Source organism: Macrosteles quadrilineatus, unplaced genomic scaffold (assembly GCF_028750875.1).
Source record: "Macrosteles quadrilineatus isolate MER2022 unplaced genomic scaffold, UCM_ALF_1.0 Scaffold_1__1_contigs__length_201487025, whole genome shotgun sequence".
NCBI classification, from domain to species: Eukaryota; Metazoa; Arthropoda; class Insecta; order Hemiptera; family Cicadellidae; genus Macrosteles; species Macrosteles quadrilineatus.
In genome coordinates this window covers 60,221,420-60,246,675 of record NW_026542594.1, presented here as the reverse complement: position 1 = coordinate 60,246,675, position 25,256 = coordinate 60,221,420, and the positions used below count along the sequence as shown (strand labels likewise).

General features: G+C 35.9%; 1 protein-coding gene across 3 annotated transcripts in view; it reads left to right on the top strand.

Moving 5' to 3' along the window:
• Positions 1 to 270: 270 nt before the first annotated feature.
• The window catches only part of LOC128983239 (uncharacterized), a 68,540-nt gene continuing 43,554 nt past the window's right edge, over positions 271 to 25,256 (top strand). Inside the window, exons 1-3 of one of the 3 annotated variants that reach the window (XM_054402470.1) lie at positions 271 to 446; positions 3,265 to 3,355; positions 8,681 to 9,863. In XM_054402470.1, the coding sequence (XP_054258445.1) occupies positions 8,690 to 9,863 (1,174 nt within the window). In that variant the 5' untranslated portion in view covers positions 271 to 446; positions 3,265 to 3,355; positions 8,681 to 8,689. The remainder of the gene's footprint in view (positions 447 to 3,264; positions 3,356 to 8,680; positions 9,864 to 25,256) is intronic. The other 2 variants (XM_054402467.1, XM_054402468.1) reach the window with 2 other exon arrangements.

The following is a 25,256-nucleotide window of genomic DNA, read 5'->3' as shown; positions in this document are numbered from 1 at the left end:
TTTATAATTTTATTTTACGAAAAGAACTATTTTTGTTATTAGTAAACCTTTATTCAAAATTTTCATTATCAGCAAGTTTGGTTAGGTTATGACAGTTAAATTAATTTAAATTTAACCTACAAACGACACGTTTTGACAGCTACAGTGATAGAACTAACAATTTCCCACGAACAGTTCGGCTATGCACGGTATGATTCGTTGTGCATGGCGCGGTGGTGGGCGGTGGCGGTCTGACGGTATTTTTCTAGTAATCGTGGTCTGACGGTAAGGTCTCGTGCACCGAGGACCGAGACGCGAGACACTTTTTCTTTTTGGGCTTTTTTGGCCGAAAGGCTTGAGGCAGAATAGAGAATGGGGATTGAATTTTTAGGTTATGTTTTATGTGAACATTTTTGGATTAGATCTTTTAAAACTAATGATATAAGTAAGTTATCGACTTTTTCCAGGTAATGTTCATAATTTTCCACGGTTTGTATAATTTTGTATGCTGCTAAACATTGTAGAGTAGGCCTAGTCATGATCTAGGCACTTGTTTTCAAGTCTTAGATAGGCCTATAAAAAACAAGAATTTCTTTTCAAATAGGCTATAAGCTTAGTATAAGGTTACTGGATTTTCCTGCGTAATTTTTACCATTTTTATAGTGAGGGCTAAAGTTAACAATTTTGAGTTAAGTTGAAATTGATCGTAACATGGGTGGGAATATAGGGGTAGGCCTACAGTTTCTTAACTGGCCTACGCTAATATTGATTGAAACTATCGAATAGAAAATATTGATTAATAATCGATATTTTTAAATATATCTATTATAAAATAAAACTATCATACTTAACCTAACCTAACCAACCAAACTTGCTGATGGTGAAGAAAAAATCGCATGAAAGTTTACTAATTGAATCGATAACTTAGTTTCAATCGATATTGCAATAGGCCTACCCAGTTAAGAAACTGCACCCGAATATAGGCCTACATTCCTTAATACACGATAATTACAGTACCAGTGGACCTAACGTTGTCCGATGGTGTATAATTTGTTCGGGATGTAAAAAAACACGCATCCAGCTTAGGCTTGCAAGTTATGTAGGCCTAGGCTATGATTTTCAACAGATTTTAGGCTAAGTTTTCTTTTGCCTAAAAACAATAATTAATGTAAGTTAGGTTAATGTGTAAGTTAAAACATGTAACTTAATAAAACAAATTTGTATAAAATATTAGGCCTAGGCTACATTGCCTAACTTATTAAGTTAAGTTAGATGATAAATTACAGTACTAGTGGACCGAACGATATAATTAGTGTATAATTTGTTTGGGATAAAAAAGAAAAAGAAAACACGCATCTCTAGGCCTAAGTTATGTAGGGGCTATGATTTCCAAAAGATTTTATATTTCCTTAGCCTACCAACAATAATGATGACAGCTTCGATTGCTCGACACACCCTATACTTAACTTAAGACGTGATGTTTAATTTGTGTGAAATACTTAATTGGACCACTAAGTTATATGAACAAATATTTTGATAACGTTTTATTTACAAACGAATGAAGAAGTGTGCTAAATCATGACATATAGTCAAAACTAAACTTTTTAACAACGCAGCAACAGCTGTTGCTTAAGTTAATAAATATTACGGTAGAATAAAGTAGGCCTAAAGATCAAAGGCCTCACAGCTGTGGCTACGTTGACGCCATAACTTAGCCACAGCTGTGATGCCTTTGATCTACTTTATTTTAATATTTATTACTTAGCAGAGTACCGGTACCCGGCGCACTATCCCGACCACGACCAGTTTTATAATAGGAATAAATGGAACAGCGTGCACTGCACGACCAAAGATTTTCAGTTTGGTCAGGCCTGACCCGCTGGTTGTTGCAGCCAAAAATAGCACACAATGTAATGGGACGTCGCGCACTACCCCCGACTTGCCTCCGACCCGACCAGTACACCACTCGTATAGGCCTACACTGTTTTTCTTCACTTCCTATACACTGTCTCAATGAAGTGTCTTGTCCCCTGATTTCACCAGCAAATTTTCTATGTAAGTCATCAAAGCTTTTAACAGACATTCTTGTATAATTAAAAAACATGTCTTCATATTGACGTAGCTCTTCATAAAATGTTGCAAACTGCCCTTTTGTAGACCTGACAGTTAACATTGGATGTAACCAGTATCGTTTCTTCTTCCGCTTAAACGTATCCACGATACAAATGCACCACAGCAGCTACTTTTTCAACATCTATATCACTGAAGTTTGTAAAACATTCGTTGCCTTGGTTGGGTCGTGCTCTGGTCGCATGGTGAACGACAATGACTGGTCGGGCGTTTGTAGAAAATAATTAGGGTGAGGACCTGGGGCCCTTTAAAGTTTTGTATTTCTCCATAAGATTAACATGGGAAACAAACATTGTTATGAAACTCCAGCTGTTGTCAGAAATTAAAAGTGAGAAGAAGAACATATGTTAGGCTAATTGTAAACAGTCAATGTGTACTTTATCGACGTTGTATTAAAAATGTGTATAGTTTTGGATGTTGGTTTGTGTTTAATGATATAAGTTATTAATTAGGCTATTGAATTTTTTATAAGTAGGCCTACCGGTAAGGAAATGTTCGTAGTTAAAACAATAAAAACAATATCAGCTTATGAAACATGATAAAATATTTACAGCAAATGTTGATTACAGTATATTGAACTGTTATATACATCGTGAGTATTTCCACGAGTTACACACCGGTAGGCCTAATCTTTGAGTTGACTCTTTTAAACTCATTGTAAATAAGACTGTTGTTCGTTTTGAAATAACTTCTGTAACTTAATACTTTGCAATTGCTCAAATTCAAGCAAAATGTAGGCTACTAACACTAGTTCCTTTTAAATATGAATACTCATAAGGTTAACATGGGAAACTCTAGAGCCACTGGGGCGGAACCCAAAAGGATTTTTGTGATAAGAATATGTTTATACAGGTATGTTAATCGGGAATGTGAGCTAGCATCATTCCAAATTTCAACCCAATCCGACCAGTAGTTAGTTAATGCGCGATTGACCTTCAGACAAACAAACATACAAACAAACAAACAACAGACCAGCAGAATCCCGGAAAGAGGATATGTGGTCCCGCTTATGAAGTCCGTAGACAAAACAAACTGCGCTGTTTTGCAGCCTAGTAAGTCTGTTCATATCCTCCCGGGAAATACTGTTGCCATAAGCAGGAATGCAGTAATACATCACTGACAACACCAGAGACTGAACCAACTTCAATTTTGCAGTCTCTGGAAGAATCAAATGGAATCTCTACAGGCCTTGCAGCCTTCCCAAAGCAATTTGAGAAACGTAGGCTAAGTGATGTGGTTGGAGAAGGTAAGACCACCGTCAAGAACTACGCCCAAAGTCCTGACAGTGCCACTAACCCTAAGCTTTTCATTGTCAAGTTTAATATGCACGTCACCGTCACAGATTTTAAAATTACGATGGGTGGTAATCCGATGTGGATCACTGTGCATTTACAACATTCAATTTAAGGCCATGATTCCTTGACCACTCACTTTTTCTCTAAATATCCATGTTTGCATCCTCAAAGGCGCTGTTGAATGAGCCGATCGGGTAGGAAAAATGCTACTGGTATTCAGCTACAGTACAGGGTCTATCCATATCAAGTGATACAGAAATAAAATAATTGGTTGCTTGACCATTTTTTAAATAAATAATATTTTAATCCTAGATACCTATATCAATTCTGGGTTCAAGAGTGATTTTAAATTTTTTTTATCTCTTGTTACTTCTACGGCGGCCATTTTTGTTTTGCGGAACACTAATTCAGTCAAATATCAACCCTGAGACTTGATTCCTTTAAAAGTTAAAATTTTTTAAAAACTCAAATTTTTCCAAAAATTCATATTTTGAGTCTCAATATCTTTGTTGGGACAAAGTTTAAAAATCTGAAATTTTTACCAAAAAAACCCCTTTTATAGTTGTTATACTGCTGTATGAATTTCATCTTTGAGATTTACTTTTAAGCTAAGTTACAGTATCATGAAAATCGCAAAAAACCCATAAGCTCGGCCAATGGGGCTAGTACTGTAAGTAGCTTAAAGATTAATTTATTTAAATTAATGTGTAGGTAATTTGATTTAGTGTAAACTTACCTACCTACTTTAAAGTAATGTAGGCTTAGGGCCTATAGCTTTTTCTTGCAAATTTCTTGTCTTTGTGATATTAAAAAAACCCCTTTATCAGATTATTTTAATTCAGGTTTACACTAATTATTTTTTCAATAAATATTTTTAGCTTATTTATAAATTTATTGAACCTCTTTTATTTTAATAAAGAATATTAGTTCTTCTAATAGAAGTTCTTAAAGAATTATAACATTTTTTACTTATTAGTGTTTTTTGTTCTACTTCGATTGTGCTCATTAGAAATTTGGATATTTCTTCATTCAGTTTGGGAGTAATGTTGTATGTCCTTCCAGTGGTTTTTGTCAGTTCCAAGAGATTTAATTTTCTCAAAACTTTGATTATAGGCACCCAAGCTTGGTCTTTCTCATTTTTTAACACGTTCACTGCTAATGACGCACTTGTGCGTCATAAGTATATTAGCAGATATATAATACATGATGTATATAATTACATAATATATTTTAATCCACAATTTATAGTATAAAATTTATTTAATTAAAGATATATTGTCACTCAATTAACATGATCATGTTAATGTTTATGTTTTTTAGCCATTTATAAAAGTATTACATATCATTAGCAGTGAATGTGTTAAAGGTGGTTGTTGGTCCTGCTGGATCAATGACCTCTGCCACCCACCACTGATTGTCATACGTACACAGTCATACAATAGATTCTTTTGTACGAAGTGTAATTTTTACAGCTTTTGACGTTGAATGAACTTCATATTCAGTTGCTAGTGAGGTTATGAAGCACCTAACATTACTACAGTTCAGTACAGGAATAAAACAATGTAAGCTTCTTGTTCCAGTAATCCAGTTCTCAAATGGGTCCAGGAGTTTGTTGTTGTAGTGTTGAGTGATTTCTTCATATGTTATGAAAATGAGAAAATGTTATTTTGTTACCGTTTGAAATATTGTGGTTTGTGACTCATTTACGACTTCCTGTGGGGACTGGAGACTGTATCAGTTCCCACAGAATATGAGTTATTCCTTTTCAAAATGCCATAATAAACACTTTTTATTGATTTATGTTACGGGTTACGGCAGGCCTACATTAAATCTGAATGGAAAATCAATTTTAAGACCTCAAAATAAATATAATTGACTTAGTTTTATTTACATTGAATTATGAATAAAACTTAAAACTCAGCAGGATTTTATTTATTTTTAGTACCGTACATATAATTTGTACTTTGGGTACAAAGTTTAAGTTAAAAATCTGTTTTGGATTTTTGAAATGTACATTAAGATAAGTTTACATTAAATAAAATAATCACCTTCACCTCTATAAATTAATGTTTAAGCTACTTACAGTACTAGCCGCGTTGGCCGAGCTTATGGGTTTTTTGCGATTTTCATAATACTGTAACTTAGCTTAAAAGTAAATCTCAAAGATGAAATTCATACAGCAGTATAACAACCATAAGAGGGGTTTTTAGTAAAAATTTCAGATTTTTAAACTTTGTCCCAACAAAGATATTGAGACTCAAAATATGAATTTTTCTAAAAATTTTAGTTTTTGAAAAATTATAACTTTTAAAGGAATTAAGTCACAGGGTTGATATTTGAAATACAAACAGTTCTACTGAGTTGCTACACACACAAAAAAATCAAGTCTGAGATTTTATTTTTTCCAACGGTAATACGCCTTCAAAAGTTGAAACCTTTCCGTTTTCTTATGAAATGTTGAGATGGGTTGAAAACTGTTTTTGATACACATTTCAATAAATATGTACTGCACATAATATTTAGGCTTTTTCTTCCAGATTAAAATGCTTTTTGTTTCATCACTCTAGTGTTCATGGTTACCGAGTTATGCAAGTTAACGCAAACCCTTACACGAGCAAAAATGTGCTTGTTCCGCAAGACAAAAATGGCCGCCATAGAAGTAGCAAAAGAGATTAAAAAAAATTAAAATCACTTTTGAACCCAGAATTGATAGGGTATCAAGGATAAAAATATTATTTTTTTTTAATGGTCAAGCAACCCCCTGATGGATCACTTGATATGGATAGACCCTAAGTGACGTAAACACGTGGTAAGGTCGGCTGTGTAGAGTGTAAACAAGATGGGTCCCAGACAACTCACCTACGGCACTCCCCTTAGCTTTTAACGGTATTAATGGTTAGTCCTTACTCCTTAATGGTATTACTTTCTCCCCCTATCCATGATATAGTATGTATAGGGGGAGAATGTTATCCCTCCTTAAGGATACAATGTAGGCCTACTGTATTTAGAACTTGCATATTTCACTAACCATATTTCAAAGAACCAGAGCTGGCCTTAGGCATGCACAAGCCCTGCGCGTAGGGGGGGAGAGAAGCACGCTTGGAGCAAAAACACAACAAATATTAAAAGTCTTAGCAAATTTGGTTTATGAATAATCTCCAATAATCGTTGTTTGTCTTAAGTATTTTTGTATTGTCGTGTCTAATAAAAAATCACGAGCACTGAAAATTTAATCAAGATGTTGACCTTTTAACACTAGTCACTGGGATTGTAAAAATCATCACAATCGTTGCCGTGATCGTGAGAAATGATGATGGATGTGGCCACGATAGCAGAAATTTATCATCCTTTGACCATGAGCAACAATATGGGGGGGAAGGAGATAAATTTTTTGTAGTAAGGGCTTTAATGGTTTGCACAGGGCCCGCATTATCTAAGGCCAACTCTGCATTGAACAATCATGTAACATACTATAGTCCGTTCAAACAGCCGTGGCACCTGACGGATTAGGAGACCCTTGACTCTTGCACGCGCACTCACGAGCTTCTGGGTCTGACTTGCCCGGCTAGGCAGATGACTCGCCACTGAGCGTCCAGTAAGCATATGCTAATTTTTACCAAATAACAAATGTTAATAAATTTAAGGGTTATATTCAAAATGTTCATTAAATTACAAAAAAAATGAATCCGAACACGATAATATATGCATATACACCTAATAAATTTCGTAATTTGAAATACACATTTTTTTATACTACAATAAGTACTCCGAGGTTATACCATGTGAAATGAAGATAATTTTTATAATTACAAACAATGTTAATTTACCGTTAATTAGACACTCCACAACTAGTTAATAAATTTAATACGAACTTATGTGTTTTAATGTATTTTATTATAATCAGTTACTAGTAGTGATATGAACGCTTGGACTCTGGCATTGGCATGCGATGACTAAGGGTTGTTCGGACGCTACTATGAGTCAAGGGTAGTTAGTTACATACCCAAACTGAAGTCATGTCCTGTACTATGCCCTAAGATAGACAAGTGGGTTCCACATACACCAGTAGGCCGTTGGTATTCATGTAGTAACGTGGTGATTTTTGTTGTCGTATAGTGGTGTTAGTCGTGCTGTGCTGTCCTCATAGTTTATTTATTAACCATTTTACAATAATTTATAATATAGGTACATTCGTTTGCTCATAGTAAATAAATACATTTTTTTATTTCGTAGTTTTATAGTGTACTAACGATGTCATCAAAGAAGTCAAACGAAGTGTTGCAAATAAGAAGCATTATTGCCTCTGTGATAACATATTTTTATTTGGAAAAAAAGATGATATGGGGCCTATTTTGGATGTCAAAAAGGTAGTTGAACGAGTTTCAGCGGCCTGTAGTGTTTCGAAACGGACTGTCACTCGGATAAAAGCAGAACTGAAATCAGCGTTATCAGCAGGAAATTATTTAATAATCTTTTAATATATTTGCTATATGTACCTGTAGACATATTTTGTCAGGAACATTGTTAAGTATATTTCATTTTTTTAAGTGCAAAACAATTGTACATACGTTTATAGTCTCATAGATGGGAGTAGTTGGGAGAGTTTCTATGGATAAACCTCGTTTTGTCTCATTATTATCATAATCATATCGTGTTTGGTGTCATTATGTTATAAAATTTACAAATATTGCAAGTATGCATGTTATAACCATTGAAATTTGTGTTTAAATAAAACAGCAGTTGCTTACTGGACGCCCCACTCTGTGAGTCGTCTACCTGGCAGCCGGGCCAACTGCGTTTGTGTGTGTGTGAGTAAATGGTCTCCTAATCCGTCAGGTGCCACGGCTGTTTGAACGCAGTATATTAAAAAACACCTGACGGTCTCTCTTTCTTTTATTTTATTTTTCTTTCTTATATTTTCTTTTACAACTGTATTTTCTTGTACAACTGTATTTTCTTTTATTTCTTTTATTTGGTTCACCTTTCCTGATATATTTACTCTTTGATTGTTAAAACCCTACATGAAAACTGTAATGAAAATTGGGCATTATTTGGCATCGATTTCAAACACAAAAAAAATGATTTCATAAAGCTTATTGTTAACAGGGTTAGTAAAAAAAAAATTGTGTCGAGAAAATGGTAAAAAATCAATAACTTAAATCAATCTTTAATTTTGTTTGGTTTGAGATTGGGCAAACACAAACATAAAACCTTTTTCTTGGATATAATGTATTGCCTTGATTTTGCTTGGCATTTTATTTTAATGTCTTTTCTAGGTAGCCTAAATGGATTGTTCCTGGCTAATGGGTTATGATTGTAATGAAGATGCAGGATCTGAGTCCGACCCCGAGCAGACCCAAGATGAGTTAGAATCACGGCTGTATTCAATTATACACCACAGTGACTTGAGCCAACCCCTACCACCAGATCTGGCCAAGCATTACTCAATAGAGTGTGGGGAAGACGGTAAACTGACAGTTGCATTGAATAATTCATTGGAAAACCTCAAATCAGAAGAGATAAAAGTAGTAGAACAACTCGCTAACGACTCTGGGTGTGATAATGATGTTGCTCAAAGGGCAGAAGATGATCATTCATCAGAAAAAGATGAAATTCTTGTGATTTCTGATGATAGATTGACTACTGGACAAAGCTCATTCAAAAGATTCAGATATAGTGATGTAAATATTGACGCTTTGGATGTTTCAACAGAGAAAATCACAACTTCCTTCAATCGTGAAAGAGGAACATACGACTCTGTATACTCCAACATTGACTTTTCTGATTTAAATTATTTTAAAGTTCCAAAAAATTTCTTTAGACGGAAAGATATGAGGCAGTTGAAACATGTGGTTATACCCAATTCATTCAAAACAGACAAACCTCCTGATTGGAAGGATTCAGCTAATGAAAGTTTTATATCTGTTGGAGCAAATAAACCAGGGAGTAGAAATTGTATCATAGATCAAATGTTTTGTGCCTTGAAAAATGCAAATCCAAATGAAAATAGAAAAGGAAAACTATATTATATTGCAAGAGCTTTATATGCTTACAATGTGAAAAAAATTACAAAACCTAATACATCTAGACAGTCAAGTTCAAATCTAAGTAATGGCACATTAAACTTTTCTTGTGAAGAAGCAGGCCTTATTGGCAAATCAAAAAATACTTGCACAAAGCAATCAGAAGTTTTAAGTAGTGAAACTACTAACAACTTTGATGGGAGTTTGTCTCTCAACATCTCTCCCTTCAAACCTGTACCTCCAACAGTGGATTTAATTTCAGAAGATGAGAATGACGTTTCTGAGAAACATTCCATAACACCTAAACAAAAGTGGAGGTCTTTACCTAAATGCGAATTACCTACAAAGTGGAGTAAGAAAATGATCAAATTTTATACCAAACCTTCACAAACCAAAATGGACACAGAACTTGAGGACATTTTTGAGAATTTGAAAAGTAAGTTTATTTATGATTATTTTATCTTAGACACACATAAAATAAGTTACCATGTAGTAAGCCATGTAAGGTACCTGACATTGTAACTTATGAATGAATGTTGAGTGTCTTGTCACTCATTGAAATAAACAGTATCAGAAATCCGACCCATACTTTCTCCCATTAGCTTGTCAACAACCTTTATTATGGGCAGAATAAATATAGACCGTCAGCTGTGCTGCGATTAGCATAAGTTCTGGCGTCCACCGCTAGGTTTGCCGTGTAGTTACGGCGCACACCGCTGCAGCGTATGCTGGTCACATACGGCTCCTGCGCTCCTCCCCTGCAGCGGTGTGCGCCATAACTACACGGCACTCGTAGCGGTGGCGCCGGAACCTTCCTTTGACAGTCTATATTTATTCTATTTGTCTATGTTATGGGTAATCGGTGTAAGCATATTTTATAGGAAAAATCACAAAAGTTCCATTTACTTTTTAACCGTAATTTTTACAACAATGGGGGTTGCACTATTTTCTGTTTAGAATTATAAAGACCATAACATACTAACTTTAATCAAAAACGGTTTTTTTAAATTCCGATTTCCCATTAGGCCTATTTTATGGAGTTTTATGGGAAAATAACATATGTTTCAATAACTTTTGAACAGTAATTTTTACAGCAATGGGGGTTGCACTATTTTCTGTTGAGAATTATAAAGACCATAACATACTAACTTTAATCAAAAACGGTTTTTTTAAAATTCCGATTTCCCATTAGACCTATTTTATGGAGTTTGATGGGAAATTAACATTAGTTACAATAACTTTTGAACGGTAATTTTTACAGGAACGAGATTAGTTCTATTTCGTCCAATAACTTTTGAACATTAATTTTTACAGGAACGAGATTAGTACCATTTTGTTCAGAATTTAAAGGGCTATAACCTTCTATAACATACTAAAGTTTTATCAAAATAGTTCTGGCCGTTATCGAGAAAATTTGATTTTTCTGTCAGTGTTTTATAGGTTTTATGAACAAATCACCGTTAAAAATCAAAATTTAAAAATGCCTTGAGATAACCATGGATTAGTAACTACATACCAAATTTCATTGAAATCGGACCACAGGTGTGGTCTGTAGCTCTGTACACATCACACACGGACATGTAGACAGACAGACACACACACAGATAGACATCACTTCAAAAAACACTTTTTTGGGTCCAGGGGTACCCAAAAAAGATATATCCACTCAAAACTCAAACTCAAAAATTTTTACAAAAACGATACTTTCTCCATATAGGGGGAGAAAGTAAAAATATATCTTTGATAGGGCATAATTATGCAACATATTTATTCAACTAAACTTAATTTGTTTATTAGAGTCAATTAATATTCGTTCAGTTAAACAGGATTTATACTATGGATTGACAGAAAACCTGCAGAACAAGCAAATTTCCATTTTGTCTGATTGGATTTCTATCAAAATATTTCCTCAAACAGTCAGATTTTCAAAAACAGTCAGATGTATTTGTTTTTTAATAACAGTACCTGGGGATCAAGCTTTGCTTGGGGAAATCATTACTGTAGTCTAGCGGAAAAGGGAGAGGATGGCTGTTGGGAAGGGCGGGAGTAGTGTACCTGCTGGTGTTATTGTCACATGTTTTAAGATGAATTAATTGTCGATATGTTTACAGTTCAGTTCAGTTGTTTGTTTACTCACTTAGAATACACATCATGTTTTCAAAATATGTCTAAATATTTTATTCTATTAATATAATAAACCAAAACACTACAATGGCGCAGTCGAAAAATATTGATTTTAAGTGTAGCTCATTTGACGGGACGACCAAAGATTGGGTTTACTGGTTTGAACGATTGAAGATCAGATTAAGGAACGAAAACGTCAAGAATGAAGACAAGAAACGAGACATTTTACTAGGACACTTAGGCCCACAACCTTTCAAAATTGTATTCGACTCGGTGCATCCTACACCCGTAAGTAATATTGGATTCAACGACGCTGTAGCAATCTTAGATAAATACTACACCAAACAAACCGCTCCTCTTTCACAAAGAGTCAGCTTTACAAGTAGATTTAGACACGATGGTGAATCTGTAAACCAGTTTGAACTATCCTTAAGGTCTCTAGCCGGACACTGTGCTTTTGGTGATGGTCTGGGACATACGCTTAAGGGATCAGTTCATCCTTGGAATTAACAATGATAAATGGCAGTTTGAACTTTTAAGACTTCACGCATCTACAAACACGTCTTTTTCTAGCGTAGTCGAATCGGCAACGTTACTTGAGAATGTGGACACTCAACAACAGGAAATGCGCAACATAAAAATTAACAGAGTAAAATTCCTAATACACCAGACAAATCAACACATCCACACAAGACAAGACAAATCAGACTCAAAACAAATAAATACTAGAAACAGCCCTATTCTTAAACTCAACAAGGGAATACACTGTTTTAAATGCGGTAACAAGAGACATGCAAATCACGAGGATTGCCCTGCTATGGGTGCTGTTTGTAAAGCTTGTAATGGTAATAATCATTTTTCTCGTGCATGTTTGATGGCAGGAAATGCGGTTGTTGCTAGACCAAAACAGTTAAATCAAATCGAAAATTTTTTGGATGAGGATAACGCTCCGTACTCAGACATTGACCAAATACGAACTTTGGAAAAGGGTTCCAAAGTAATGATCAATGTTGAAATGAACAAACGTAAGGTAAAAATGCTTTACGATCCAGGGGCAGCTTACAGCATTATTGGAGAAAAACTGTGGAAATCGATTGGATCACCAACACTTTACCCCTGTGAAAATCTTACTGCCTACACGGGGGTACAAATTGAAACACTAGGCGAAACATCGGTTGGTGTTCTTGCATTTGGTAGTTCAAAAAAATTAAAGATTATAGTAGTCAAGAAAAATGATGTTCCTCTATTTGGGTTGGACTGGGTACTTAAGTTCAATCTTCCTTTACCACCAGGTGCTGAAGTAAGTACAGTTACTCGACAACCGAACAATACCACTCGTGTGAATAGTATGAATTTGGTAAGACAAATTGTTAGTGACTTTCCAGAAGTGTTTCATCCTTCTCAAGGCACAATCAAAAACAGTAACGTAGTATTTCACAACTTGACCCAAGACGCAGTTCCAGTTATTTCAAAACCACGTCCTGTACCCTTTTCCTTACGCAAAGCTGTGGAAGACGAACTGCAGCGGTTAGTTGAAAACCAAGTCTTGACGCCAGTGAACACGAGTGAGGAGCCTGTTACATGGTCTTCACCTATAGTGATTGTTGTAAAACCTTCTGGAGCAATACGCATATGTGCTGACTTTAAAAACACGATAAACAAGTATATGATTTCAGACAACTATCCTATGCCCAGATTTGAAGAAATTACAGCGAAACTTACTGGAGGACAAGAGTTCACAGTCATCGATCTCAAGGATGCTTACTTACAGATGGAAGTTGACACTTGCGTACAAAAATATTTAACTATTTCCACACACAAAGGGTTTTTTAGATATTCCCGTCTTCCTTTTGGGATTAAAATCGCTTCAGGGGCATTTCAGTGTAAAATGGATCAAGTACTGGCGGACTTGGAAGGAGTTGCATGTCTTCTCGACGATGTAATAATCACAGCTCCCACACGAGAGGAACATATACGTCGAGTTAGAGAGGTGCTAAAACGTTTTACAGATATGGGTATCCGCGCACAAATGTCAAAATGCAGATGGTTACAGGATTCAGTCAAATACTTGGGTCACATGATTGACAAAACTGGCATACATCCCACAAAAAATGAGCACTTAAAAGCGATGAAAAACATGCCGTCCCCTAAAAATGTCAAAGAATTGAGATCGTTTCTGGGGTCATTCAACTACTATGGTAAATTTGTTCCACATTTGCAGTCATTGTGTGTTCTCTTACATGGTCTACTAAAGAAAGGAGAGAAATGGCAATGGACAGATAAACACGAGAAAATAGCAACAAAACTGAAACACTTGTTAACTACAGCGGACAATTTAGCTCACTATGACGAATCGTTACCGCTGATACTAGGCACTGACGCAAGCGAGGTTGGTCTGGGTGCTGCTCTCTTCCACAGATATTCGGACGGGACTGAGAGGCCGGTGATGTTCGCTTCAAGACGACTCGACTCTGCTGAAACCCGTTATAGTGTGATAGAAAAAGAAGCTCTAGGATTAGTTTTTGGAGTAACACGTTTTGAGCAGTATCTCTATGGCAGACATTTTGAAATACGGACAGACCATAAAGCCTTAATCAAGCTTTTTGGAGAACATGATCCGATCCCTAAGGTTGTTTCAAACCGAATCGCAAGGTGGGCTCTGACATTGAGTTCCTACGACTATTCCATAACCTACCAAAAAGGATAGGAAAACACAACTGCAGACTTACTCTCAAGATTTCCTCTTGAATCAAAAATCAAATCAAACGAAGAACGCCTAGGAGATTGCAACGGATCTCATCTATTTCATCTCAGGTCTTAGGATTTACCAATGACCACAAAGAGCTTGCAGGAAGCAACGAAACAAGACGCAATACTCGCTAAAGTAATAAACTACCTTAGAAGTGGATGGCCAGAACATGTTACCAACAACAAAGAAGTTTTACCTTATTACAACAAGCGTGAAGAACTTTCTTTTGAAAACAGAATATTACTCTGGTTCGGTCGCATAGTAATACCTTCAAAACTGAGGCCAAGAGTAATGGAAGTACTCCATGAGGGACATCCAGGAATAGTCGGTATGAAAGGTAAAGCGAGATTTCAAGTGTGGTGGCCCGGTCTAGATAAAGATCTGGAAGAACATACAAAACATTGTGTTGGTTGTCAAGAGAACAGGCCTAAAGACATGGAGATGCCTCTCTTCTCGTGGACCGTCCCAACAGAAGTCTGGTCAAGAATCCACATAGACTTTCTTAGGTAAAATGTGGTTGATTGTTGAAGACGCACGATCAAAATGGCTAGAAGTGATACCCATGTCGACAACAACTACAAAAGCCACTATCAATGCCTTAGAAGAATTATTGTTCTCAAGATTAGGCTATCCCAAAACTATCGTCAGTGACAACGGTCCTCAGTTGACATCTCATGAGTTCCAGACGTTCTGCAAAGACCTTAATATCAAGCACGCACGTATAACACCATATCACCCAAAAAGCAATGGGTTAGCAGAGCGGTGTGTTCGAACATTTAAAGAACGTATGAGTGCATCACAGAACAATGTGGGAACCGTCCAAGAAAAGCTCAAAAGTTTCTTGTTCGCATACAGAACATCTCCAAAAAGGTCAACCGGAAAATCACCGGCTTTCATGATGTTTGGACGCCAACTACGAACAAAACTAGACCTACTGATCCCCGACGCAGATACTAAATTAGATAAAAAATTAGTTAGACAACGACTGGACAAACACGAATCAAAATTAAAAGTATTTCAAGAGAATGACCACGTCTGGGTGTTAAATACGTCCGGATCTGGATTCAAGCGAGGCAAGATAGTAAAAGTAAATGGACCCTATTCATATCTTGTAAACGTCGATGGTGTGAACCGGAGATGTCATGCAGATCATTTGCGAACGGCAGTCAGCTCTTAGAAGAAGGGGAGATGTGTAGTGTACCAGCTGGTGTTATTGTCACATGTTTTAAGATGAATTAATTGTCGATATGTTTACAGTTCAGTTGTTTGTTTACTCACTTAGAATACACATCATGTTTTCAAAATATGTCTAAATATTTTATTCTATTAATATAATAAACCAAAACACTACAGCGGGGATTTTATTTTAAACTGGAAATGTGACAGACAATTGAGTAATTAGGAATTATGTTGCTTCACAGACTAATTTAAGCATACTGAATCTCCTACCAAATGATTTTCTGAGGTGAAAGACATGCTAGGGACCAGAGGACAGAGATCTTTTACCCAGACCGTAAAGCTAGCATAGCCAGCTTTGATTGACCTTAATAGAACTAAATTACTTAAACCGTTCAGTGCTGACTACATCAATTTCAATGTATTTGCCCAACCCCCACTACATTAGTTCAGTATGAGCTCAGCCATTGCCGAAGAACGTGAAAATCGTTGCTAGCCTGTAGCTTAGAATGTGAGGTTTATTTTGGTGTAGGTTGGTACTAAAATTTCCCGTAAAATCCCGTCTGACAATGCTTTTGTCCCGGTTTCGGGGATTTTCTCTCTTCAAGCCATTTTACAAGGCCACTGACTACTGATCCAGGCAGTGCTGCTACCTTTGGGTGTTTTAGGTGTAACGGTAAAAATATCACGAGATCAGAAAGCAAGCTTTCAGATGAATTCAAATGGCCCGCGCAGAGTCATTAGTTCTCCGAGCGGCCACGCACTGCGCTAGCGTCGCGACCCCTATAAAAGCGGCGCAGGACAAGGCTCAGTCGGACTTAAGTGCTGGGCGAATAGCTAGCAACATCTCCCTGGTAGGGCGAGGGCGGAATAGCCCGGTAAATACACCAGTGGTGGAATAACCCTGGTAGCGTCGAATACTAGGTGTTAGGCCGAGGGCGGAATAGCTCTCGGATCCGCGCATACATCGCGAAACCGTAGGTCGAGGGCGGAATAGCTCGGTAATTAGCCAGTGGTGAAATAACTCTGGAATAGTAGGTGTTAGGCCAGGGCGAAATAGCTCGGTGGACCCGCGACAATCGAATCGGTTAATTGTAAGTATGATTGGTTTTAATTCCAAAAGTGAAACACGGTATATCCATTAAGTAGAGGTTTTATTTTATTTTCGAAGTTAAGATTTTAGTTAATTACGACCAGTGTTTCACTCACGGAATTAACACCTAATTACTAATTTGTTTAAATTACGGCCTAACCCAGGCAGTGATGAATGTGCCATTTACTGAAAGCTGATGCTTTAACGACCATATCTGAGCCCATATTTTAAAACTTAACTATTATTATTACTACTAACCCTGGACTAACTCAATTACATTAGCTATCCGAGGCCGACAGTACAATTTTGTCCCAGGACGAAATTGCACCGTCACATAGGGAACTGTGTTTAATCTCTGGGTAACGTAGTACAATCACCGCTGCTCTTTTGTTATTCGTCAGATTGAAATATTTGAATGCCAATTGCGTTCGCTGTTACGGTGCCGCGCCGGGGCTTTGCCGCCATTGGCGAGCGCCTGTTAGAATGCCTGCCGCACTGAACGTGTTAAACTATCCTTCCAAACACTTGAGAGCTAGAAAATGGCAATATGTTGTGGAGTAACTGAGTGAGATAATTTGGTTGGAATTGAACTAGCTTAATCGGAAATTTCTAAGAATTTTCTGAAAGAAACTGTGGAATCCTTCTGGGAAAACGTGTTCATTTTTCGTGCTGATAATGGGAGGCTGGAGGCCTCAACCCGCTAATTATTTAATTCTTACATTTCCAATGTCGGGGCAACCCTTGCAGGTCTCGCCCTTGAGTTTGCTAACTTAGCCTGACATTTATATTTTGATAACCTTATTTAATTAAGATCTAGACTCATCCATTTATTGAAGGCTTGCAGATGGCAGAAGTTTTGTGTGGTGATCTTGACATTCCGGGGAGAAGTAGGACAAAAATTGGAAAAGAAGGTGGGGGGAAGCATTCGCTTGCTCGCGGTGGGCTGACGAGCTCGACATGCAGCCCTGTCTCGAGAACCGCTGATACTATATAAAATATAGCGTGCCACTATGCGTCACAGTAGTATACTCTAAGAGCAGCCTTTGCATAATACATTTATCCTAATCTTTGTTTATAATGTATCTTAAATAAAAAAGTATCTTAAATAAAAGTTATAATTGGGAGTATATTGTTCTCATGGTAAGACTTAGGCCCGGGACCGATTTATTTTTCATTTTAATGTCCCCAGAGGCCAAAAACACCATTCGTTCAAATTTTTATATATGTATATATATATATATATATAGATTTATATATCTATACTTATTTAATACGCAAGCAGATCTTTTGTGACAATTACTCCTCCGAAACTACTGAACCGATTGTCATGTTTTTGGTGTCATTGGAAAAAGCGTAGCGTGAAGTTGTGCAAGAAACTTTCTTTTTAGGGAAATAATGAGAGTGTGAGGCCCTGGAGCCCTTTAAAGTTTCTTATTTCTCCATAAGATTAACATGGGAAACAAAAATTGTTATGAAACTCCAGCTGTTGTCAGAAATCAAAAGTGAGAAGAAGAGCATAGGTCAATTGTAAACAGTCAATAAGTTTGTTAATAAAACAGTTTGCTACAAATATTTGCTGACTTGGTTGAAGTTCGTTTTAAAATAACGCCTGTAATACTTAGCAATTGCTCGAATTCGAGCAACAGGGACACTAGTATATATAGATTTATATATATATATATGTGTCCGTGAACACGATAACTTGAGTAATTTTTATCCGATTTTGATGAAATTTGGTTTGAAGGTGTAAGGCGGGATAAACTTGAATGAGTTCGCGATCCAACATGATCGGACCATGGGAACAGGGTTTTATGGGGGGTTTTATGGGGTAAAAATTGGGTTTTCTCACTTTTTACCCTCAAAACACAAAATTTCCCAATTTTTCTCTAAACCTTCTTAAAGAGCTTAAAAAAACAAACAATTCAGTATATCAAAGTGTTTTTGTACGGTTATTGGTTACGGAGAAAACTAAAAAAATGGTAAATTTAAAATTCCCATGTTATTCTTATGGAGAATATTGTAAAATGTTGTAGTTTGCTTGTTTATGGATATATTTTGATCAAACTTGGCAAATTTATTTATTTTATAGTAAGCTATCAATATTTTACTAAAAACACACTACTTTATTAGTTTCCTTGTAGCAGCAAACCTAGGTACTCGTTAAACCTAATGTTATTTAAATAGATCAATTGAAAATCAATTCGGCCAAATGGAAATTCGTTTAGACGGCAGGTTTGCTGCGGCGGGGGTATTTATAGATGGGCTAGGTAACAAATTGGAGAGCAATGACAGGGTTGGTACGGTCAGGGAAAACCTGGAAAAGTCAGGGAATTTTGTTGGTCTGGAAAAGTCAGGGAATTTTGGAAAAAATCTGGAATTTCTCTTGAAAGACTAAATTTTTTACAGATATGCTACATTTTGCATCTATGTCTCGATACTTGGTCAAAAACATCAAAGTTTGACAAAAACATCGATGTAACATAAACATCGGGAACCTACCATCGATATAAAAAACATCGAACATCGACAGACATTCCATCATCCCCCTCTGATTACTGGCTTTAATTGAACGCACCGACCTCCCAGTGTTTCTACACGACCAAAAGAATAATTATCCCGGTCACTGGGTTAAGAAATCCTGTTTAATCCCTTAAGAATTTTGATGTTAAATTCTGAGTGTTAGATTAGACATATCGTGTTTAAATAGTTGTTTTAACATTGCTATTATATTTTGTTAAGGTAATTTTTTCGATTGGGGTTAGTTTTTCACTAAAATAAAGCATAGTAAATAAAAACGGACGTCATAGCCAAAACTCCTGTTTTATCCCACATCCTCTTCAAATCCCGCTCATGCTCTAAAAGTCCTGTTTTCGGCATAATAATCCCACGAATGGAAACACTGCTAGTACCGCGATCCGCGGAAGGATAGGCCTACATTCATTGTTTCAATTTCAATATGATACTGAATACAATCCCTCATTGAATTTATACCAATACTGATTCAACCTTTAATAAACTAAAAAAAAACTGCACTTGTAGGAGTTTATAAAAAAATATTTATCCTGTTAGTTGAAACATATAATAGTTTAGTTTAGTACTACTTTTTGTCTCCGGTAAAAGCATAGTAGTTATTTTTCCAATATCACATGTTTCTTCCGATATAAACCGATGATATCGCAAGCAAAATATCGATATATAACAGTATCAGAAGCACCGTATCGTCTATCTGCCAGTGTCAAGTCAAGGCCAAGTATAACATAAAGTGTGAGGTTAAGTTGATACTCTTACTTTTCCAGATTCCAGATGTTTAATTCTTTTCTTATTGGTTTTATGAGTAAACTATTTAGGCCTACATTTTTTCTAACAATTCTTGATTCTGACTATTCGATATCGTCTTACGGTATACCTGGAAAAAGTATAATATCAGTCTGGAAAACCTGGAAAAGTCAGGGAATTTCATTTTCCAAAATCAGTACCAACCCTGAATGATCTTAATCTAAGTAGGGGTTGGTTCGTGCCGGGTATGAAATTCTGATAGGCTAATTAACTTAATTTATACAGTACTAATGTAGGCTAAATAATATGAGATAGGCTAATAATGAGAGTCAAAAATTTAGGCTATAAGTTCTTAGTTTGAAAGTCACTTGAATTTAGTCTATTCACAACGGTGTGATGGTGGTTGGAAATTGATGATGGGTTTTAAAATGTTTATTGAAGTTGATATTACCAATTTTTGTTGAATAGTTATTATCTTCTTTCTTAATGTCTCTTTATAATCAATATTTATATATGTTCTGAATGATAATTTTATAGACTTCTGAATATTTAAATCACTGGAGACTTGGCTCCCACATCCATTTTCATCTATATCTTCCACCACAAGCACCTTTTCTTCCTTTGTTTTAGCTTTTCTTCCAACAATGCTACTTCACACCTGGACACTGGACAGTACAAAAGAAATATTTCCTACCTAGACACTATTTCATTTTAGAATATTATTTTTGAATATAGTTTTTCTTCTTCACTAATTTATATTTAATTAAATTTAAAATATTTTTTTTGAAAATACAGTCAATAATAAATATTGAGAGTAATTTAGTTACAATTCACATTTGAATACATTCATGTTTTATCTCACCCTTTTTTACTGTCTATGTTAGGATGCAGTCTGTTGTTTTGAAACAGCGATGTTTTCTTTCGATTCCTCATACGATCGAGGCCCAATATATCGTACCTTGTAGCACTTTTGAGATGCAAAAATTTATTTTTACTGATTTTTATTTCTCGCACACTAGACTTTGCCCCATGGCAAGCCTAGCACTTTTTGTACAAAATAAGTAGGCCTAAATAACTCTAGCTTCTTTTGGAAAATTACTAAAAAATTCCAGCATCGATATGGTTACCGGTAATTAGTTTGTAGCAAATATTCAATTTAAATTTTTATCATTGATGATTTTTGATTGATCACCAAGTGAGTCTCAGTTAGACATTTAATGGGTCTCGGTAATCCTATCCGTCATGTTATTTATCAACTAAATACATTTTGAAGGGTCAACAGTGTATGCAGGGTTGCTTCATGAACAGTTTTTGTTTTTTTTTTTAATTTGCAAACTTCAACAGACTGCTAATTTATTTGTATGCTAGATTAAATAAAGTGAATCTACTATAGTAATGTACTGGATTAACACTGCCAATTCAGCGTTTGTGATTTAGTGGTGAGCATTATAAGTTACCAAGCACGGTCCTCGTTTCAATTCCTATTGGAAACTCAGTTGTTTTATACCTAATTTTTCATAACCTATATAAATAAAATTAGAGTTTTGTCTGTACATTGCTCAGAATTATATATTTTTAGGTTATTTTTACGTTTTATACATTAAAAAAGCAGAAACGAGTCTTATCTCTATTTCTGTCTGTCTGTCTTTCTATCTGTCTGTAACACTCAAAGATGGCATTTTACGCTATCTTCTCCAGGAAAACGAGAGTTCCTATCAAGATACAGTCCACTCTTGGTAATTCAAACACTTGATAATTCAAAACTTTCGATAATTCAAAATAAAGGCTCAGTCCCTAGAGAATCTCTCAATATTTCAAATTTTTACCATGCATTTTGATACACTCGGTATTTCAAAGTCCAAATAGAGGGCAGGTCAATTTGTAACACGCAGTAATTCGAAGTTTCGTCGGAAAAACACTCTATAATTCGAAGTAAAACAGTAATTCGAAGTTTCGTCGGTTAACACTCTATAATTCGAAGTCATGCTGTAATTCGAAGTTTCGTTGAAAAAACACTCTATAAATCAAAGTCACGCAGTAATTCGAAGTTTAGTCGGCAAAACACTCTATAATTCGAAGTGATCTCTTCCTGTTATAACAGGAAACTATACAGTACAGTACATCCTGTTCCCATGGTAGGCTAGTGTTGGACGTTTTGATGTTTGTTTAGTTAGAGCAGTAGTCTGAGTTAGTTCGCTGACTTGTTTTTCTAAGTTGGCAATCCGACGTAGTTGTCGACAGCTGATAGTTCAGCTATTGGCGAAATATATAGCGCTAAATAACAGATTTCTTTGCAACTACAGTAACTGAAAAATAAGCCGTTGATTGTTTAAAAGTGTACCAAAATACGGTATGATGTTTTATTGTAACGTGCTGTGCCTTTGTATGTACAGTATTAAACAAATGAACTCTCTGTAATTCGAATGGTTTATTTTTCTCCCGATAAATCGAACTCTTGATAATTCAAAACTCTTGATAATTCAAATTTATATGCTTGGCCCACCAATTTCGAATTATCAAGAGTCTACTGTACAAGTCATTTTAATGTATTCACTGGATTGGAAAGAGTGTATTTAGCCATTAAAATATGGCCTCACTACTTTGTAAATAAAATTACGGACGTTCAAAAATGCAGTTTTGTGCAATTTTTGTCAAGTTTTCGTCTAATTTTTATCTCATAATCATCTATGAAATAACGAACAGCTGTTCGGATCAAGATTTTTTTCTAGCTGTCACTGATATGTTTACAAATGTTGTTTATAAATACCGCAACCATTTTCGATCACGTTTTGAAAGCAAATCCCAACCATGTGAGATTAAAAACGTTTTTCTTACATAACGGATTAATTAATCGGAAGTGCAATAATATAGTGTAACCGTAAATTAAATTAAATAACTAGGCATCATCCAGGTCAAGAACCAGAGATTCTTTGTGTATAAAATTGTTCTTGAGTCTTGATAACCAGAAAGAAGACCTTGAATCAGTGTTGTATACGGCTGGGAAACTTAAATGTATTAATGATCGTTGCCAATAGCTTAGAAACAAGGTTTCCACTCATTGACAGCGCTTCAATGGTGGTTGTGTAAAGTGTAAAGTAAAAAATCACAACTGCAGTGGGTGATTGTAACAGAGGTTTATGGATGATGCTAAACTCGCTTTTCCAATGTGTCACTTTCTGTTCCTACCATTGACCATATTATATAGTCAATAGTTCCTACTCACCTTGTGATACAATCGCTGGACCATGTGACGATGCAATTTCGTCCTGGGACAAAATTGTACTGTCGGCCTCGGATAGCTAATCTAATTGAGTTAGTCCAGGGTTAGTGGTAATAATAATAGTATTAGTTTTTAAAATATGGGCTCAGATATGGTCGTTAAAGCATCAGCTTTCAGTGAATGACACATTCATCACTGCCCGGGTTAGGCCCTAATTTAGACAAATTAATAATTAGGCGTTAATTCCGTAAGTGAAACACTGGTCGTAATAAAACTAAAATATTAACTTCGAAAATAAAATAAAAACTTCTAATTAATGGATTTACCGTGTTTCACTCTTAGAATTAAAACCAATTATACTTACAATTAACCGATTTGATTGTCGCCCTCAGCCTAACACCTACTATTCGACGACACCAGAGTTATTTCACCACTGGCCTCGACCTACGGCTTCGCGACGGATATGCACGGATCCGAGAGTTATTCCGCCCTCGGCCTAACACCTAGGTTTCGACGCTACCAGGGTTATTTCACCACTGGTGTATTTACCGGGCTATTCCGCCCTCGACCTATCGTCTCGCAATCAGGGGCGGATCCAGGATGTGAGGAAGGGGGGGGCCCAACTCACCGGGGGGTATGGAATACCCCCCAGTTAAGGGGGGGGGTACGGGGGTCCTCCCCCGGAAAATTTTTAGAAAAATAAAGGCAGAATTATGCTTTTTAGGCCTATATTTTTACAAGTCATTCTCATGTTGTTATCATTATAATTTACACCTGAAAAATTTTGACACAACAAAAAATCTGTTTGTTATAAATAAACAAATATTATAACACATTCGGTTTATTCCTTGACATTTACAAAACCTTAAAAGACAATTTTCTTTTGTGTTTTCTTTTTTACTTGTCCAACAGAAATGAATATACGGGTCTGACTTACGGGAGGTATAAAAGAGGCAACGATGACATCATAGTTTAGTTCAAAATGCGTCCATGAACAGCGTTGTACAGTAGTAGAGAGCACAGTGCCTAATTTTTATTTCACTATTAGTTAATTATAAAATAAGAACAATTATAAAATTAATCTTATAATTTTTCATTTATTAAATTAAACTCTCATAACCTAACAAACTAACCAAACTTGCTGATAGTGAAAAAATCTAATAAAGGTTTACTAATCGAAAAAATAGTTTTATTCATTAAATAAAATTATAAATGCGTCAAATTCAATTTTATAATTTTTTAATTATAAAATTAAACTGTCATAACCTAACCAAAAATCAGCCCGACTCGCTATCCACTTCACCACCGTGGCCTATGATCAACTTCGTTTCGTTGCGGTAATGGTGTTTGTCATGTAATTACTACTTATTGTTTATTTTATTTAACAGTGTTCCCTGAAGAGAAGAGATTTTACACTGACGTCATCTAAGGCTCTTCTATACCTCCCTTTGAGTAAATACCTGAACATACATAGTTATAAACAAGGTTTAAGGTTTAAGTAAAACAAAGCAAATAAATTACACATAGCAAATAACATTAAACTTAAAAGACAAAATCTAGCCTTCTTTTGTTTTTCTTTGCAAATCTGTCTATTATTTTGTCATGGCTAAGGTCTTTAACAATGTCCCTGTGAGCATACATTAGGGCAAGTCCATTTAAACGTGTCTCAGCCATGGTACTCCTCATCCAGTCTTTGACATGTCGTAATGTGCTGAATGACCGTTCAGCAGTAGCAACGCTCACCGGTATCGTGCATAATATTTGTAGAAGAGCATTAATGTTGGGATACACGTCCCTATCGCATTCCTTCAAAGCCCTTATTGCACTATCTGGAATTTCTTGTTGGCATTGTTTTGCCATTTTCCATTTTCGTGCCCAATTTAGGAACTCCCCTTCTAAAATCTGTTTTGTTTCAATTGCAAAAGCAAAATCCTTTACAACATCAGACAACTTTTGCACATGCTCGCCAGTCCCAGTCATGTACAGATTCTTAAGAATATTGTTTTCTGATGGAATAAACATGGAGAGGTTGTGTGTGGCAAAGGATTTGTCAGATGAAAATCTCTCTTTGACATCATTAATTACATGGTCCAAAATAGGATTGAATGTAGCGAATCGGTAATAATCTTCAGGGCTGTTTGTTGCATAATTATCCCTTTTTGTTTGTTTTGACGCAACTCTAGGGATAGTG